Here is a 20,203-nt window from a genome sequence, read left to right on the forward strand (position 1 = left end):
AATTTACCGTAGCACATGCTGACATTAATTTTAGTTTTCATGCCCATACACGGTTGTAGTCACGTGCTGGGAGATCTTGCAGGTCAATGTTAATGGCTGTGATTGGCCTATTTGTGGAATGTGGGTTTTTGGTGCCCCAAGAAAAATAAATGGAAGTGTTTCCATTTGTTTGGTGAATGATCCAATCTTATGGCAAGCTGTATTAGCCCATAAAAATCTTTTCTATGGCCAATCAAACTTTTAAAGTAGTTGCTGTAAGGCTACAATTCAATTAAGACAAATTTGAATCTCTATCATCCGTTCTAGCTTCCATGGCTGCATGGTAAAGAATAAATATAGAGACGCATCTAAATTCACAATAATAGGCTGGAGCTTGGAGTGGTCGATGGTAAGTGATAGACACTTTTTGTCCTTTTTTTTACATATATCCACAATTTTTTTCATCACTCAGATTATTTCAACAAATTGTGAAATTGGATAATTCTAAGACATTTTCTAAAATCAATATCATATGAAAATCAAAGATAGCTCCAAAAAGTGTAAATTTAGCCCTTTTATACTACAAATAACAATTATCTTCGTTCAAATTATATTATGGTAGTAATATTTTAAATAATTCTATCTTTGCAATGCCTTTTCTCTCTTTGCTACCAAGGCATGCATGTGTATTTGCTAGTAACCACACGTGTGAATGAGATACCTCGTAATTAAGTGGGGACCAATAATAACAACCTTAAAAAGGTGACCTATGCTAAAAAGTAGTAGATTCTACCATGTGTTGAATCTTTCCGAATCTGGTTAGCGCTCTCCACACTCTCATCCCCTCTTATTTGTATCACATAGACTATAATAGTTTTCCTTCTCACTTTCTCGAGAAACAAACAGGCGCTTCAGCTTCATAGCTACACGTTCTTGTTCCCCAAAAATTCTCCTAAGGTACATGAAATTTTTTTTGGGAGTAAAAACAAACGGATTTTCTGAATTTTGTTAAGTCTTGTGAATTCTCGTGATTTCCATGAAATTATCAGAAAACTAAATATTTGTAGTTAGATTTTTCAGGTGCATTCTTTATGAGGAAATGTTAAATTACTATTTTTTTTAATCAAAGTTTTTACTTTGTTTAATTCAATAGTATAAAGGTTTATAATTTTGTTTGTTTTAGGTGGTCTTGCAAGTCTATGATTTGTGTGTGTGCGCTGATTTTGGCCGATATAGATGACAACGATGGGTGCACTATCAGCTTATGTAGTTGCTAACCAGGTGAGTATCGGTAACCATGTAATTTTCTCATTCACCTTAATAATTCAATGCAAATGAGAGTAATTTAATGCTTTGTATGGATGTATGTATGGATGGATGTATGTATGTATTTGTAGCTAGCTACGTCCATTTATATAGAGTGATACGAAAAAAAAAAAACAGGCGGGTCTCCGATGGCGTTGAGCCATTGAGCGCAAAGCTCATGCTATCAAGTGACAACTCTTACTGCCCTTGTTTGATTCGATGCATGCTGTAGGAGGCATCCATTTGATTTCTTTTGTTGATTCTCTTCGTTTGTGAGTGCATTCTCTGAAAAAGGTTTGTGCACATTTTATCTTGTGTCATTCTCTGTTCCTCTTCTAATAAAATTTTTTCTAATAAAAAAATGATTGTGTTAACAGGCACGGTAAACAACAGCTTTTTTGACCTTTTTTTTTTTGGTTATAATTTTTTTTGCAGTTTTATGTCATTTTTTTTCAATTTTATAAGTTGTGGGGCCAGCTTCATAGAGGGAAAAAAATATTAAAATAAACTGTGAGACTAGTTTTATGTCTTTTTCTTTTATTTATCCAATTTTTTTATTAAATGGAACTCACATTAGTTCCACCTTAACAAGCACTGCAAGTGTTTGTTAACATTTCCCATAAAAAAATATAGAGTGATACAAAACGTTCTCAATTAGTTACTTATTTCTTGGATGGTTTGAGCAACTATGAATAAATGATTGTCCTAGTGTGCTGCTGGTCACTTCTATTAGTTTTTAATCTGACCGCTTATATGAATTGAAGGCCAATTATTTTCTTTAGTTTATGATGATGCATTGATGTAAAAAAGCTACTTGAATTGATGGAGATAGATGCTAGATGGCGATGATGTAACTGGTGATTCACTGGTTTGTGATCTGTGTATCAGCTAAATTGAGCTATATTTAATTTGCTGAGCTTTTATGCATATTTTAGCAGGCAGTCACCATTTTGTAAATAATGTGAATTGGTGTTATTGAATGCTTTAGCCTGCACCTTCTGGTGCACACTTGTTTCTTCTCCCTTTAAAGTTTGAAGTGCTTAAGAAGTGTACCATTGAAGTGTCATTTGAGCTTTGACTGTTTTATTGATTAAAGAAACCATCCAAGGCTAAATGAATTTTCTGGTCTGCAGGCAATTCAAACAGCTGATATCTTACAACTTCCACCCTCCAACTTGAGACGGGAGCTCCAACATCCGCCATGTAGATTTCATGTGAAACAGCCAACTCATATTTTTCAAATATTAGCCACACATGGAAGGAACCAAAAGCCAAGGATGTCAGCTTTTGCTGTTCCAGATGAAAATAATAAAGCTGAAATGGGCAGTTCACATGACGATCCAGTGCTTGTGCTTTCTAAAAGTAAAAAGAGTTCCAAGGATCCAGATGTGAAAGTTGTTGCATCTAGTTCACACTCACAAGCCAACTTTTGTCCAAATTCTGAGCAGACAGGAAGCCAAGGAATTCTTGACAAGCTAAAGGCAGTTCACTTACATGTATTAGCATCTGAACAATGGAATGCTTCTCTACTTAAATTATGTCACAGGTACATATAGTGACTTTCCAGATACAGTTTATAATGCCCCCCCACCCCCCCCAAAAAAATAGAAAAAAGAAAAAAAGGCAAATCTGTTATTCTGTTTAAGTTCTTGAGTAATATGTTGTCTGGCAGCTAATCCTATAATATGCCACCACTCAATAATGTCATGTTAATGAATCATCAAAGATGCACTTTGAACTTTTTGTTGAATTCTTCTTACATTTAGTACTTGAAACAACCCCCCCCCCCCTTCTCTCTCTCTTCCAATAGTATGTGTCAAAATTTTATACTTCCCCTCTTGTTAATCTAGTTGCAGGTTACTTTCACAAAAATAAAAAAGTTTTACAAATGATCCTTTATATAAATGCACTGTGGCCAAAATTCAACCATAGATTGAGTACATCTCTAATGATGTCCCCATGCCCAGACCATTTCTTACTCCTGCAACTAAATAATTTAAGCAACCAAACTGATTGTTTGAATTTTATATTGATAGGAACATGTTCTTTGATGTCATGATTGTCCCTGCAATAATAATTTTTTACTTATTTTTTGATAATGCTATGCAATAACAGGTTTAGTGTCTATTTTTCAAATTTGGTAAAACTATTTTATTTTGTGAAGCACTAAGTTGCTGAACAGGGTAAAAATGATTCTATCTTTTTCGAAGTAAATCCACTTTTTTAGTCTTCTTGAAGTTTATTCTTCCCCCCTATACTCAAGTTGTTATATAGTAATCACATTCTAATCAATGAATACTTTGTCCTAGCAGAAATTACTTGGTAAGTGCAACAAACTTAGTACATTATCTGGCACTGAAATGCCTTGATCTAGAGCAGCTCAATGAAGATCTTTCTTCTGTTGGTCTTTTGAATTTGGAGACCGTCAATTCTCATATCCTTGCAAGTCTTACTGCAGCCATCCGATTGCTAGAAACTTTGAAATTAAACTCTTTGAACACGAAGGAGAATATTGGTCCAAGAATTGACACCCAAAATAGAATAGACCAACTAAAGAATGAGAAGTTCACAATACATACACTGAAGAAGGCATTCTCTGATGGGGAGTTACTATTGGGTCCACTTCAACATGACAAAACTACTCATATTATGGTCACAGTTGGCCAAGAAGCCCTTGGGAGTGAAACGCTTATAACTGACCTTATCAAGATGGGGGCCTCCATTATACGGATTAATTGTGCACATGGAAACCCAAGTGATTGGAGTGAGATAATCAGAAGAGTGAAAAGAAGTTCTCAGTTGCTGGAGAAACCATGTCGAATTCTCATGGATTTAGCTGGACCTAAGCTCCGAACAGGCAAACTGAAGCCAGGTGAATGTGTGATGAAAATATCGCCCAAGAAAAATGCTACTGGAAATGTGTACTTCCCTGCTCAAGTTTGGCTGTGTCATAAAGGAGCTGGTCCTCCTCCTGCTCACTTCACTCCTGATGCAGTTCTTTTCATAGATGACCAAGAATTTTTCAGCAAGATCAATGTAGGTGATACTGTGAGATTTCATGACATTAGAGGAAGAAAAAGGATGCTTAAGATTTGTAGGAGGCTTGATGTATTTTCTGGCACTGGGTATGTGGCTGAGTGTTCTAGGACTGCTTATGTTGAGTCGGGAACGGAATTGTATGTTAAGAGAAAAAAATTGAAGTTCCCAATTGGAAAAGTGGTGGATGTACCTTCCATAGAGCCATTTATAAGATTGAGAGTTGGAGACTTGTTAATTATATCACGAGATTGTTTGTGTGAACAAGATGAATTGCCTGGACCCACTAGTTCTGCTCCTATAATAGCTTGTTCTTCTGGCCTTCTGTTTGATTCGGTTAAACCAGGAGATCCCATTGCTTTTGATGATGGAAAGATTTGGGGAGTAGTTCAAGGAACTAGTATCTCAGAGATTATTGTCTCAATCACTCATGCTGGTCCAAAAGGTACTAAGCTTGGATCTGAAAAATCCATCAACATCCCAGAGAGCAATATATGGTTTGAAGGCCTTACTTCAAAGGATCTTATGGATCTTGATTTTGTTTCTGCTAATGCTGACATGGTTGGGGTTTCATTTGTCCGAGATGTTCGTGATATAGTAGTTCTCTGCCAAGAATTTGAGAAGCGGAAAGTTCAAAATCTAGGAGTTGTTCTAAAGATCGAGACAAAGAGTGCATTTGAGAAATTGCCTCTGCTGTTGTTGGAGGCAATGAAGTCTTCAAATCCTCTAGGGGTGATGATCGCAAGAGGAGATCTTGCGGTGGAGTGTGGGTGGGAAAAGTTGGCTGATGTGCAAGATGAAATTCTGTCTGTCTGTAATGCTGCTCACATTCCAGTCATTTGGGCAACTCAAGTGCTGGAGTCACTTGTCAAGTCTGGGGTGCCTACCAGAGCTGAGCTAACTGATGTAGCCAGTGGAAGGAGGTAAGATTCAATTTGTAAATTAATGACTATTTCATTGATTGATTATTGACTTGTTTAAATTGCATGAATATTATTAATTTTTTCCTTCGTGAATGCATGGTGTGTTTTGGTATTGTTATTTGCCACCTATACACGTATTTGAATGAAGAAATTTGCAACTTATTATGACTGCCATTATTCTTCAATTCCATCTCTTTGGTTTGATGATGAAATGTAGTTTCGATGGTTCAAAAGCATATGTCGCCATTTCAAACTTTCAAGTCCAATAGCCCTATGAATCACCTACTCCTTATTTAATTCCGGGAAATAATTATATTAATATGCTCATAGCAGTTTTCTCTGTAGTTTTTAAAGCCCTTTAATATTATATTTGTATGTGTGTGTGCGTGCATGTGTTTCTATTTTCTTTTCCCCTCTCCTTTTTGATGGGAAAAATGCACATGAATGAAAATTGCCAATCAGGACTAATGGGTTTATGATTTGTTTACGCAGGGCAGGTTGCATCATGTTGAACAAAGGAAAACATATTGTAGAGGCTGTTAAATTCTTAGATGGCATTTTAGATGGCAGCTCCATAAAGATGTAAGAAGCACTTAAGCCTCTTGTAGTCTTCAGCCACTTGTTTCAGTGAAAGCTCATCTGCTTATCATGCGAGGTATATAAATCTCCTTGTTTATGTGCAGAAGAGGTTTCCATTGGAATTTAGGACATTAGAGGGGTTTCAATCTGTAAATACTTCTCACTTGCATCAAAGCTATCATTTAAATTTTTCACATTTTTACTGCCGTGGTAATTTGCACCTGCATTCAGCGTGTGAAGATGAGGATCAATTCTGTGCTTGGATTTATTCTGTATATAAAATTCCTTTACATTGGTATAGTTTCTGTGCTTTTAGTTTGCGTTGATTATCCATATGTTCAGAACATTTCTGATTATAGGTTGCCACTCCAAATAGCGTTTCGGAAGGTTAATTTTAAGGCAATCCCAATCTTTTGTGGCTAAAAGTAATCTTTCTTCTTGTGACTTGGACTTGGTCCGTTTGCATCCATTTAAGTAAGCTTAAGAAATAAGAATCCGTTGTCTAGCAATCTTGGATAATGTTGGTTGTTATGTTGTGTTTCTCTCTTTGATAAGCCGCCTGATCCCATTTGTACACATAGGAAGGCATCTACTGCAGCTTTGGTTTCATTCTCTGAAAACCGTTTTAGAAGTTTCAAAGAGCAGCAAACAACGTTGAAGGGGGAAAAAAAATCAAAATCATACATTTCACAAATAATTGACAGTATCAGCACTTACATTATTTAAGAAGTTTAATTTTTTGTTTCCTAGTTTAGTCATTCACTGAAAACACTAGCAAGCCAATCACTGGAAAACCAGTAGTGTATTCATTTGCCAATCATTACAATTTACAAGGTTAGGCACCAAAATAGAATACTCAGAGGGGCGTAGGATTTTTATTCAGCATGAAAGGAAATTAGTACAAGAAATCGAGGCGTAAGTGGTCTTACAAAAACTTGGTGAGTTCCCGTCCCGTAAGCCACTGCACAGACTTTATAAGCACATCTTCTTGATGGCGGTGGCTTCGTTGCCAGGCACGATAGCGGGGGCTGCGTCGCCAGGCTGCTAGTATAGATGAAGCTGCCAAAGGTTTCCACCTCTCCAAGTTTGATCCAGTGATGTGGCTGAGCATCTTGCTAAGCTGCCACCAGTTTTGAGTGAGTATAGTCTTGAGGTCACTAGCCCTTAAAGCAAAAGCTTCAACTTTTGTATGGCATCTAACTGTCTTGGGCGAGATGGGGAGGTTGGATAGGTCAGTTAAGGAGAGGGCTTTGAAACCCCATTCTAGAATTTCTTCACCATAGAATTGACCTTTACCAAGACACTCACTTTTATCACCACGACTACTTGTATAGGTCCATGCAATGCCTTGCGTGACAAAGATCATTGCGTCAAGTGGTTCTCCCTCTCGAAAAATATAGCTGCTCTCACTGTGGAGCACCGGCTTGAGATTGTCGAGGAACACTTGCAAAAGTTGATTATTTATGTTTTGAAACCTGGGAGCCTGGCTTAAACACATTCCACAAGAATAATGAGAAAAGTTTAAATATCAAATCCAAATGATTGATTGTATAAGTTTAAACCAGAATTCAATATAAAGAGCTAATTAATAAATTGTAAAGGCTAAGCTAGTAATAAGACTGTCTTTGTAGAAAGATAACACATTTTGTACTTCATTGACTCAATATAGCCACATGAATAAGTTTAATTGGGAACCTAAGTCATTGCACTTAGCGATTTGTACCTAAGTTTTGCCCTATGAAAAATCACATACTAAACCAATGGTTTCTCTGCATAAATCCAGCAATGCTCTCTCTCTCTCTCTCCCCTGATAGTGAACTCAAGATCTATTTCAACCCTTCCCTTAACCATCTGAACCAAAGGCATGAGTCGATTTTTTTATTATTCATATAATGCATGCTACCGAAGTCATTGAAGTTTGAACCATCAAAATAGGTACCTTGCAACAAGTTGTTGAGAAAGGTCAGCACGCAAAGAGAATATCTAATTTGTAGAGAAATGGTGCAATTGCTCAACTTAGGGGGGAAAAGTTTCTTCTTTCTTTTCAAATTTAAAGTTTTGGGATCAATTTGGCAGATATTTGAGATAATACGATTAGAAATTTGTTTTATCACTTAGAAGATTACATATTAATGCCAGGAATTGATCTATCACTTAAAATAAAAACAGAAGGTACATGCAAATCGCATAATATGAACAAGAATATCATCGGGATTAACCCTTAGTCTCTGTTCATGATTTCATGTGTTGATTCAGAAAATATATAATCAAGAAAACAATTTCAGAGAAGCTGATTAGCTTACTCTCTTCAGCATATCCAAGCATAGATGGCGTTTTATATTAGATTTCTTGCGAACATTAAGAAGCAGACTTCCTACATTAGCATCTTTGTCACCTTCTAGTATGTCTTTTACACTCTGCATGATCTCTTCATTTATATTCTGAGGGAGATCATTCTTTGAGATCCATAATTCTATATCTATTTCTTTCAATGTCATCTTCCTTCTTATCTCCTCCGACCTTGTAGTTGCCAACTGCATATATGTCTGTTTCACAACAAAGTTCCTTCAGACATCTAATCCTATATAATATTGGTATCATGAAAGCATTGTTTTCTACATATCCAGAGTATCTCATCAAACCTTTAAAATTGATATTAGAATTAGAATCTATTAAAGACTTACTAATATATAAACCTGTCATTGTTATATTAGTCCAAACCCATACTTGAGCTTAATCCCATTGTTATAGATATATATAAACGCATTTGGTTTGTTTTTGGTCAAATCTGGTCAAATCTAGTCAAATTTTGTCAAAGTCATTTTTTTTTCCATGACATATTGTAGTTGTGTCCGATTTGAGTGAATGAGCTTAGTCAACGTGATTGAGTAACTAGGAGCTGTAAATATTTGAAAAAAGGAAAACAAAATTGAGAAGTGAAAAGAGAAGAATTGGATACTAACCTGCACATTTCCAATTAGATATAAAAATAGTAGCAAGCCAGCAACAGAAATAAAAATTGCGAAGCAGCTTTCCCAAATATAGTTACTTGTTTGGAGGTTTTGACCAAGAGAACTGCAAAAATAGCCCAACTAAATCAGAATCTAAAAATTTTTGGATGAAAAGACAAGATTTTTATTTATTTTGTTATAAAGAAAATTTGCAGGTGTGATCACTACCCTGCACCACTTAAATTCCCACATTGTGTTATGACTTATGACGTGGGATCAACCAGGCACTAAGTCATAATCGAGTTCTTCTCACTACACACAATAATATGTTACACATTGACATGTGAATTGATTAGAAAAAGGGAATATGCAAATGTTGAGGCAGACTGAAACCTTACTTGAAAACTTAATAGTAAGATATATGTATGCAATCACTAATAAAAAATTAAAAACTACCACATCTGAAATTAGCTCAACAGGGAAAAGTGAAGTTTCTAACATGTGCAATTGCAAACCTTAGATTTCGCAGGCCCCACCAAAAACACTGAAAGAATTTTTGTGGAAAGTCTGTGGACTCTGCAACACCTGACTGAAGGGCACCAAGATATATTCCAAAATCAAATAGTGTCGTATTTGGTGTTTTTATAGGGCAAAAATCATCTAGGAATGTGTAGTTTCCTAAACTGTGATCACAGTTTAAAGAACTGTGGACACATCTTGGATGATTTTCACAGGCTATGTCCCAACAAGCCATTTCTCTTTGAATTGAAAAGAAATACCAAAAGGCTCCCAATACCTATATGATCAGAAAGTAATTACACATCAGTAAATTTTCATAAATTAGGCATAACCGCATAAGGGCATCCAAATCATTTTACTGGATAAGCATTTTGTTTGTACACGCATAGGTTGAAGAAATTGAGAAGAAAAGGCATGTCTGAAACTAAGGTCACATGATGTAACAATTTCTCGAGTTTCAATGAAATCATATGATTTTCTATCAAAAACGAAGAAATCAGAATTTAATCAAACTTACATGGCTGGCAAGGATGTATAGAAAGAAGTTGAATAAACCTTTAACCCATACAGGGGTTTTAGCAAACTTTCTGGCACTCCTCATAAGTTCCCTCCAGGATAGGTAGATTCGAAGAACTCTTGGCACATATTGAAAGAAAAGAATAGAGTTCATCAACTTTCTTGTATTCAAATATTTCGCGCCTCTCGCTGAAAAGATAACTGAAACAACCACCTGACAAGATAAAGGACAATGTTAATTTTAAGAATAAGATCATTATGAGTGTGAGCATAGCCAAATTTCTAAACATTAAGAATCTATTAATTCAATTGACATCTCATGATATTTCTAACGGAGATATTCAATGTTCAAATCTTTTGTTCCCAAGTTTCAAATTATCGGAAAAAGTAAGTCTTCCTTATGTACCTGTGGGATGGGAAGAATAACAAGAATGTCGATCAGGAAATATGGCCAGATATACCTCCTAGCTATTGTCCTAGCATCTTTAACTAACACAGGTTTTCCAAGTTTCTGAGAGGCCTCATCTATAAAACCAGTGCGAAATTGCAAAATCATATGAACTATGTGAATGATATCGGAGATTGATCTCAAAACAATAGCTGTGGTCCACAACTTTTTGTCTAACCTAACGCACTTGTTATCTTCACTGGTTACAGGAATGTAAAAGAACAAAGGATCCAGTGATACTGCAATCACACACAACACGACAAATATTTTGTTCCACCAACAAAGGAACAAATTCTGTGGGTGAAGAATTTTCAGTAATGCCTTTTCCTGGGAATGTAATCCATTATTAGCGGGAAAGTGCTCCTCCTTAGTGTCTATCAGGCAATCCGGACTCCTACATAAAAAAAATAAGAAAAAAACAGTGATATATAACTCAAGGCTCAAGCTCACAACTTTTGTTTATATATCAAGTTTCGAATCCATTTTTCCCACTGTTATAACTATCGAATTATCTATATATCAAGAGGTGATGGAATGGAACTAACCTCCAACAAACGTAGTTTGGAGAGTTATTCATAACTAGAGTTTACGTATGATACAGTGCAGTCAACTCCAAACTATTAGTAGGCCTGAAAGAACTTCTTTATGCACCACAAAATTCAGAATATTGATACCAACTGGAGAGATTTAAAGATGTAGATAGCATTTTTCATGTATCCAAGTGCAAAATGGCTGGGTGAACTGAACACCATATAAAACATTATATATCAAGAAGAAGAAAATTCACAAGTATTAGAACCTGATAAACTATATTCGCAGGCTTATTTCTAGTCTGACTGAGCGAAAGATACTAAGCTCGATTTGGAATTTAGTAATGCAACCACTTAACAATAGTCTATCCAATAGTCTTTCTTTATATGATAGTATTGTTTTTCTTACTTAGCGAACTTATCTAAGCCGGGTAGACATGACTTTGCAAAGTCCATGCAAAAGAAAAATAGCAAGAAATATATATATATATATATATATATATATATATATAACAATAGTCTATCCTATAGTCTTTCTCTATATGATAGTATTGTTTTTCTTACTTAGCGAACTTATATAGGGTGGGTTTGGTTTAGCTTTTTGAAGTTGGACTTTTTGAAAAAGTTGAGTTTTCAAAAAGTGCAGAATGAAAAAGTACTTTTTCAAAAAACTGAGTATTTGGTAAAAGCTGTTAAAAAGTGTTTTTTGAAAAAGTTGAGTGTTTGGTTAGCACTTATAAAAGTTGTAGTTTGAGAGATAAATTACCAAAAAGGATAATTTATATATAAGGGAGTTTATTTTATACTTAAATCAATATTGTGAAATTATTTTTTCTCACCAATATTAGCTAATAATAATCTACCACTTAAGATTTATTGTGAAAGTATTGTAAAAATATTGTGATAATTGATACTGATTTTAATTTGAACGTATTATTACAATTATTTTTTTTTCTTTCTAAAAAAATTATTTTTTTCTCATCAATATTAGCTAATAATAACTTACTATTTAAGATTTATTGTGAAAGTATTGTGAAAATATTGTGATAAAAATTGATACTGATTTTAATTTGAATGTACTATTAAAATTATTTTTTTCTCTTTCTAAAAAAACTATTTTGTTCTCACTGATATTAGCTAATAATAACTTATTACTTAAAATTTATTGTGAAAATATTGTGATAAAAATTGATACTGATTTTAATTTGAACGTACTTTTAAAATTATTATTTTTCTCTTTCTAAAAAATTAATTTTTTCTCACCGATATTAGCTAATAATAACTTACCACTTAAAATTTATTGTGAAAATATTGTGATAGTATTTTCTTTCTTTTTTTCCTTTTTCTTTCCTTCTTTTTTTCTCCTCTACACAGGTACCCTTCTTTCTTTCTTTCTTTTTTTCCTCTTTTTTTCCCCCCACACACGTACCCTTCTCTTTTCTATTTTTTGTCCTTCTTTCCCCTTTTCCCTGCCACTTCCTCCAAAACCTTCATTCCGCAGAGCTCTTCCTTTCTTCCTCTTTTTTTTTTTTTTTCATTCCGCAGAGCTCTTTCTTTTCTTTTTCTTTTTTCTTTTCTTTTCTTTTCTTCTTCTTCTTCCTTTTTCTCTGGAGGTGTGGGTGATGAGTTATTGTGAGCACAGAGGGCAATGAGACTTGAAGACACCTTGCCCTTTATTGAAGGGCAATTTGGTAATTGCCAACTCACCCCAACGAATACATTAAATGCCCACCAACTTTTAACAAAATGGACCGATGGAGCTCCATAACTCAAATGTGCATTTTCTTCGTAAATATAAAACGCAACTTTTTTTAAAAAGTTGCATTTTATACTAACCAAACACTATTTTTAGCTGGCTTTTTTGAAAACGCAACTTTTAGATTGAAAATGCTGAAACGAATGGGTGCATAAGCCAGCTAGACATGACTTCGTAAAGTCCATGCAAAATAAAAATAATAAGGAATAAATAAATAAATAAATAGATAAATATATATATATATATATTTATATATATAAACATGGGTATCTAAACTTTTTCGAATATTTGACTAATCATACTTAGACATGTACAATTCCCTCACCCCACACACTGGATTATTATAGTTGACTTGCAAAAATTGACTATAACCTCGATATTGCCATTGCAAGTGGGAACTCAAGATATAAAATGCAAGAAAACGAAAAGATAAAAGATACGTATAAAAGCTTGAGATTCCTGGTTGACCTTAAAACATTCATGTTATTAAGATTGCATGTGACTTGGATTGTTTGTCCGGGAACTCCGGCAGCCAACTTGTTTTAGAAATAACAATCAATTTCTCTTCATTTGTAAAGAATGACCGACAAGTAAACGAAATTATTTTTTATCATTTTCTTATAACAATGAGGTAAACCATGAGTTCTTCATGGGAAATATTGTATAACGATTTACATAAACTCCAAATCTCTTCGTATCAAGGACACGAGTCTCGAGAACCGTACTCGTAGATTAATCCATATATTTTAGCATTCTTCTTTTTCCTTCTGGGAGAGGTGGAATTTTTCGAACATTTCTTGCAACTCAGACGTCTTAAAAAGAGTTCTATTTTTATCAAATTGATCGAAGTTATATTGAGTTTGTATATTCATTGATAGACACGTTAGAATAAACTAGTTACGAACTCACGTGTTGCGCGTGATAATATTTTTAAGATGATCTTATTAAATTTATTTTTTGCAGTTTGGACTAATTTAATAAATAGTTATATATTTCATAATCATATTTTCATTTGTTATAGGAACAATCATAAATGTAATATATATAATTTTAATCGTATCAAAATAAAAACAATACAATTTTTCTCAAGAATTCAAAAGGTAGCAAAAATATTATTTTTTTAATAAAAATTATTTATAACATTTTGTGTATCATTAAAAAGTAGGCAAAAATCACATTTCCGTTCCAGGCGATTCCCAGTTTGGTCCCTAAATTTTATTTTCACCGATTTTAGTCCCTATCCTGAGAAACGCTTCTTGTTTTGGTCTCTGTCGTTACATTAGAGACAGAAAATGCACACGTGGCAAACAGAGTGCACTGTTAGCACACTAAAAAGTTGACGTGACCATTAAAATAATAATAAAAATGCCATGTCAGCATCTAAATTAAAAAAATTAATTTATTAATTTTAACTAAATAAAAAAAAATAAAAACTAAAATAAAAACTAAAAATTATATGAATTGAGATCTAAGCGTGTCTTGAACAAGAACAACAAGAACACAAACCCAGATCCATGAACACAAACCCAAAATTTTTTTTTTTTATAAAAAAAAAACCAGTAAATCTTTGTCCTTGAGAAACTTTCTCCTATCCCTCTGAAAATTCAAAGCCCCATGAGGAGCTCCGCTATCTTCAATAGAACAAATCCCATTACCTTTAGGACAAGCTTCACTTTGTTGGCTAGAAACTCCCGGAGTTTCATTGCCTAAACTCAGAATACCATCCACATTACAGTCTGATCCAAAACCGCCACGGTAAGATGTATCACCAACTTCCATCTTCCCAGAACGCCCCCTAATTCCACCCACTACATCAAACTTATAATCAACCCCCATATTCCCAGAAAAACTCTGGTACTTTAAAGCATTATTCCAAATAAAATTCAACCCCGCGAATGACTGATAACTCCCATCACTTGTCCCAACCTCATTCCCACCATAATCAGCTTGAAAATCCTCCAACCAACCTGTGATAGCCATAAAATTGGTACTTATATCCATACCAAATTGATTCGAAGGCAAAAGATCAAGAACATCATTCGAAACAGACTCCTGCAACCCACTCCTATCACACCTATCCCTGCGAACACCACGACCTCCCAAACCCATCTCCATTCCTCTCCAAAACTTTCTCCTATCCCTCAGATCTGAAAGTTTCTCAAGACAAAGATTTACTGGTTTTTTTTTTTTAATTTCTGGGTTTGTATCATGGATCTGGGTTTGTGTTCTTGTTCAAGACACACTTAGATCTCAATTCATAAATTTTTAGTTTTTAATTTTTTTTATTTAGTTAAAATTAATAAATTAAATTTTTTTTTTCAATTTAGATGCTGATGTGGCATTTTTTATATTATTTTAATGGCCACATCAGCTTTTAGTGTGTCAACAGTGCACTCCGTTTGCCATGTGTACATTTTCCGTCTCTGATGTAATAGCAATGACCAAAACGAGAAGCGTTGTTCAAGATAGGGACTAAAAGCGGTGAAAATAAAATTTAGGGACCAAAGTGGAAATCGCCTGAAAATGTAGAGACGAAAATGTGATTTCTGCCTAAAAAGTATGTAGAATTTGGATTTTTTTTTTAAATTTTTAAACAAATTTTTTAAAATCCAATTGTATCTACCGTACAATCAAAAACACCAAAAAATGTATAAAAAAAATATCAACAAAAGCTACAATTCAAAAGAAGAAGGGAAAAATGAAAATCACATCAAAGTCAAACTTCTTCTTTTGAATATGTAAAACATTTCAAACGTGATGTGATCAAGCCAAATATCCAATGCATAATTAGTTTGATTTTGAAGTGACGCAATAGAAATATGTCATTATTCTCAAGAAAAAAAGTGTTGGTTATAACTTTATATAATGATTGTAACCAAGAGTACAAAGGGGGAAATTTAAAGTTTTTTTTTTTTTTTTTGCAAAAATATGAAGTATTGTTTTAATATTATCATAATCTAATCTAACATATGAAAAATGAATAGATAAATAAATAATTTTAAACACAAAATTAAATTTGTTTTCTTAAAAATCTCAACGAATACACAGATGAGATAAGAAATATGAGCAATACAAAATATTCTTAAATGCTTAAAACTATTACTCAAGCATCTAAAAATGTCATATAATTAATAAAGACATAACAATTTGCTGCTAATTTTTTAAACAAAATATTTACAAATAGTGAAAGGAAACTGCACAAATACCATCTTCTTCAGTTGCATTGACTGTTGTTCATCGTATTGTTCAGACTATCCTGCTTGTAAGTGCACAATTGCACCTGGACCCAAAGAAAATTATGGACTCAGGCCCAATGAGCCTTAAACAATGAAATTTGTAGAGCGTGGGCTTGAAATCTAGATTAAAGGTACTGAGAACTTGATAACAGGCTTTGGTGTGCAAACACTTGTAAATAATGAATGATAATTGCCGATGGACCTCCTCGGACGTGAGCTGAGGACTGCTTTGTTATATTATTTCTCTTTCTTTCTTCCAGATTACAATTCTTCTCATCCCCCCTTTAGTTACAGACTGACTCCCTTTAAATACTTTATTTCCTGACACTTTATCCACGTGTTGCTCAAACCCCCTCCCCCTAGATATTTCTTCCCTTAGTGCCTTTGAATAGTGACCAAAAGTTTCAGCTCTACTGTTCAGGGGTCACTTCCCCATTAATGTGGCTAGGGAGGTAGGTGCAGAGTCTTTAATGTGGAGGTGGCAGCCTTGGCTCGTGATACTTTTCTAACATCGGTATATCTAGAAGGTTCAGGGTTTCCCCCTCTTAATCAACAGTCTTTCCAGAGTTCTGCCTTGACTTTAGTACTGAATCTACGAGTTTTCTTGGGTCTGTCCGAGGAGAAACTCATCCTTGGATATGTCCTCGGACCCTCGGCGTATGGGCCAATCCGCAGTACCAACAAATTCTTAGCCCAAGAACAGATCGGACCTCCTTGCTAGAGCCCAAGGGCCCAAATGTCCGCTTGGGTCCTTTTACTCCCCACACTGCTGTTTTCCAAATAAACTAAAACTTGATAACAACACAAAATATGGACATATTATAATATGATTTTTCCCTAAATCTGGTCAATAACATTAAAACTATTTTGCGTTGTAAATAAAATGATAAAAAAAAAATACTTGCATCAAGTAACACATATAAATTAGTTAATAATAAGATAATGGGAGTACAAATCTCATAAAAAATCCAACAAAAAATGAAAAAAAAAATGAGAGAGGGCGAGAAATAACCTTTTTGTGTGGGAAAATACGCATAAAATGGGAGAGAGTGACAAATTTATAAGAGGATGAGAATAGGAAGAGCCAAAATAAAGGAAGATAAAAGAACAAAATTATATGTAAAGGTAAAACCGTCTAAAAGGAATATGTATAGACAATACTTAGTTATAATATCAAAATTAAAATAGGTGAATATGTAAAGTTAAAACTGCCTAAGATGAATTTGTAAAGCCAATGTAATTATATATTTAATATTGACAAAAAATTAAAGGTAAAAAATAAATATGAAAAGCAATAATGATGTGGCAATGACGTGGATGATAAGGTGGCTTAACAATAGCGTAGCAATAATAAATACTATGCATCAGCTTTTAGATATACTAGTCGCTAACTTATGGGATGTACGGGATAGTTAAATAAAAATTAAAAGTATTTATTTTGCTTAAAGTTTTATGACTTAACTTAAAAAAATGTATAACTTGAAAATGAATGAAAATAAGTAATTTTTTGTTCAATATAATGGTTTAGAAATTTTTTTTTTCTTTCATATAATTGGTTTTGCATAACACATTCTGGCGTGGGCTATTCTCACATAAAACTCAATTGCAATTAAATCTACTATCAACCATCAATTTAATCTATGTTATCTTTATAGTAGATTTACAAATTGTGTTGTCATATCTTGCCACATCATTATTATTATCATCTATATATAATATAAAACTGAAAATTTTGACTTTTTGAGCGACTTACGTTACAATTAGGATTAAAAATATAATTATAGTTTTTTTTTTTAATTATACCTCATGTTAGAATTTTTTTTTTAAATGACTCACTTTAGGTTTCAAAAAAAAAAAAAAGAAGAAGAAGAAAGACTCATGTAAAAAAAAAAAAAATTAGGATTAAGGAAAAGAGAGAGAGAGAGTCCTGTTAGAACTCTCTCACTATTTAGTTTTAAAAAAGACCACACATTAGATTTTTTTTAAAATACTCACTTTAGGTTTCAAAAAAAAAAAAATTACTCACACACAAAAAAAAACTTTAGGATTAAGGAAAAAGAGAGAGAGACTCCTGTTAGGACTCTCTCACTATTTAGTTTAAAAAAATTAAAGAGCATGCTTACCTTCTTCATTGCCATTTGTTGCAGAGAAGGAATGGGATAGTTTCTGAATAGTTTGTTGACAGGGCAAAGAACGAACAAATTTTTTCAGTTTTTGCGGTTTTTTTTTTTTGCTTCCTTTTGGATTTTCTTTTTTCCTCTATGGTTTGGAACGGAACATGCAAATAGTAAAAAAGTGGGCCAAATATCTGAAAGAGAAAAATTAACCACGCTATTCTGACCTTGTGTGTATGGAGTTGCAGAGAAGAAACGGAATAGGCAGAAGAGCAGATCTCAGTTACAATGACTTTGAAGTTTTCATTGGGAAGTGATGTGGCTTATTTCACCATTAGCAAGTAACACAATCATTCCGATTTTGAAATCTAGAATGTGAACAATTGAGGGAGAAATACATTGAAATCGAAACATTCAAAGTAGAGTACTAACACCACCAATAAACAAAAGCAATATATTCATCCAAAAAGCAGATGATAAACCCTAGATTCGACAGAAAAAAAAGTAGATCTAAGCGATCTAGAATCTGATCGATTTGAAATTGGTACCTAGCTGATCTTGAGGGTGTGCTGATCAAGATGTCAAATTGAAAAGTGAAGAGAAAAACTTAATTTGAATACCAAAATTGAAACCAATCCAAACAAAATATCAAAACCTAATCACAATTAATAAACAAACTTAAATCAAAGATAAAAACTCACCGGTAGTGTTCTAGCCTCTCTCTCTCTCTCTCTCTCTTTCTCTCCATCTTCCCCTATGTGAGATGTTTTCATTCTCCTCCAAACAGTAGAAAAAAATGGCCGAACGATTGGTTTTGACTGCTTTTTAACGAATTTTAGACGTGTCTTTTGGTAGTTGTTCTAAATGGTATATGACGGCGGTGGGATGTTGAAGAAGTGAGAGAGCGGCAATGGGCTATGGTTTAGGGGTTTTGAGAATTGAGAGAGCCAGAGAAAACGGCTTCAACGCGGAGGAAGAGGCAAAGAAGAAAAGGTTTATCGAGAGAGGGTAGTTTTTGGGTTTTACTGATTTAACCGGTTATTTTTAATTTATATACAAAGAGCCTCTCTCAAACGGTGTTTTAACTTGAAATGGTATAATTTATCGCTTTTTGAATTAAACATGGTTGAATTTTAGATGGACATTTTTCTTACATGGCAGCACATCCTTGATTGCAGGAAAAGGCTTTTGCTATTATATATAGTATATGATATGATATAGAAATAGATTTTACAAATTTATTATTAAACCTTATGTTCTTGAACCATTTCGACTAAATTTAATGGAGGTTGACAAAGTTGGGTTAACCAAAAATCAGCCAAAGGCCTTGTAACTAAATTGACACCTCCTCATATACAAAGTGTTTGGGGGTTTAGGAGGGAAAGAGTTTTTCGGAATTAGCAGCATTATGTAATTATTTCTCAAAAAAAAAAAAAAAAACCAAAAATCTGATGTCAAAGTAAATATGGTTCCTTATAAAAATATAAGAATTTTTTTCCTTTTATTTAATTAAGGCAAGTCTTAACCTTGAATCAAGCTGTGAGATTAACAGCATATTATACTTATCTCAAAAAAGAAGAAGCAAGTGTTGCACCTTGAATCCAATGAGATATGAAAAATTGAAAATACCGTAATTAATTTCTCAATTCACAATTATATAAGAACAAGTAACTTAGTATCATGTAGAATTTCCGAGGCATATTTGGATTGAGACAAATAAATCCAATGTTTATAGCAATTAGTAACTTTAGTGCCTAGTAAATGTTTCAGAAGGCCAATAATAACAACCTTAAAAAGATGACTTATACTAAAAAGTAGTAGATTCTGCCACGTGTTTTTTTTTTTGAATACAAGATAGAATTTCTACTCTAGCCTAATCTAAGTGTTTATGTGTGTGAAACTCCCTCCTAGAGACTTGAACCCCGGTCCTTGCCCCTCACATCGCACAAGTATTTATACTCGTAGAGTGACCACCGCACTAAGAGGAAGCGGTGCCACGTGTTGAATCTTAACCGAATCTAGCACACGCTCTCCTCACTCTCATCCCCTTTTATTCGTATCACATAGATTATAATAGTTTTCCCTCTCACTTTCTCGAGAAACAAACAGGTGCCTCTGCTTCACAACCACACTTTCTTGTTCACCCAAAAATTCTCCTAAGGTACACATTTCCGTCTCTCTCAACTTAAACTGTAAAAACTTTGGCGGAATTTTTTTTTTTTTTGGAGTCGAAACAAATAGAGATTTTATAAATTTTCTGAATTTTGAAGTTAAAGTTGGTTTCTTTTAATTTCATTTGTTTGTGCTTTAT

The 20,203-nt window shown here is 33.8% G+C and overlaps 2 protein-coding genes across 6 annotated transcripts; one reads left to right on the forward strand and one right to left on the reverse strand.

Annotated features, from left to right (window-relative positions):
* Positions 1 to 76: 76 nt before the first annotated feature.
* Positions 77 to 10,589, forward strand: LOC142618523 (plastidial pyruvate kinase 4, chloroplastic). 5 transcript variants are annotated; one of them, XR_012841306.1, is made up of 6 exons: positions 77 to 388; positions 1,163 to 1,260; positions 2,418 to 2,830; positions 3,597 to 5,243; positions 5,736 to 5,898; positions 10,466 to 10,589. XR_012841306.1 is itself a non-coding variant. In XM_075791471.1 (5 exons), exons 2-5 carry the CDS (start codon positions 1,216 to 1,218, stop codon positions 5,827 to 5,829), a joined length of 2,199 nt encoding a protein of 732 aa, XP_075647586.1. In that variant the 5' UTR covers positions 77 to 388; positions 1,163 to 1,215; the 3' UTR covers positions 5,830 to 6,122. The 5 variants fall into 5 exon arrangements, 3 of the variants coding, with proteins under 3 accessions (XP_075647586.1, XP_075647587.1, XP_075647588.1); XR_012841307.1 differs by having other exon boundaries at positions 5,741 to 5,898; XM_075791471.1 differs by lacking the exon at positions 10,466 to 10,589 and having other exon boundaries at positions 5,736 to 6,122.
* Positions 6,237 to 14,657, reverse strand: LOC142620127 (cyclic nucleotide-gated ion channel 1-like). Its single transcript, XM_075793548.1, has 7 exons — positions 14,198 to 14,657; positions 10,215 to 10,708; positions 9,810 to 10,022; positions 9,289 to 9,569; positions 8,786 to 8,897; positions 8,126 to 8,368; positions 6,237 to 7,305 (listed from the first exon to the last, which is right to left on the reverse strand). Exons 1-7 carry the CDS (start codon positions 14,655 to 14,657, stop codon positions 6,748 to 6,750), a joined length of 2,361 nt encoding a protein of 786 aa, XP_075649663.1. The 3' UTR covers positions 6,237 to 6,747.
* Positions 14,658 to 20,203: the final 5,546 nt, after the last annotated feature.

Source organism: Castanea sativa, chromosome 12 (genome assembly GCF_040712315.1).
Source record: "Castanea sativa cultivar Marrone di Chiusa Pesio chromosome 12, ASM4071231v1".
Classification (NCBI taxonomy): Eukaryota; Viridiplantae; Streptophyta; class Magnoliopsida; order Fagales; family Fagaceae; genus Castanea; species Castanea sativa.

Excerpts from the sequence above, each read along its gene's own strand:
- LOC142618523 (XM_075791471.1), top strand. The coding sequence starts at position 1,216 with ATGACAACGATGGGTGCACTATCAGCTTATGTAGTTGCTAACCAG. Across the intron at positions 1,261-2,417 it reads CTTATGTAGTTGCTAACCAG|GCAATTCAAACAGCTGATAT; the intron begins GTGAGTATCGGT and ends TCTGGTCTGCAG. Across the intron at positions 5,244-5,735 it reads GATGTAGCCAGTGGAAGGAG|GGCAGGTTGCATCATGTTGA; the intron begins GTAAGATTCAAT and ends TTGTTTACGCAG.
- LOC142620127 (XM_075793548.1), bottom strand. The coding sequence starts at position 14,657 with ATGGAGATGGGTTTGGGAGGTCGTGGTGTTCGCAGGGATAGGTGTGAT. Across the intron at positions 8,369-8,785 it reads ATCTAATTGGAAATGTGCAG|ACATATATGCAGTTGGCAAC; the intron begins GTTAGTATCCAA and ends GTTGTGAAACAG. Across the intron at positions 7,306-8,125 it reads GCTTGGATATGCTGAAGAGA|GCTCCCAGGTTTCAAAACAT; the intron begins GTAAGCTAATCA and ends TGTTTAAGCCAG.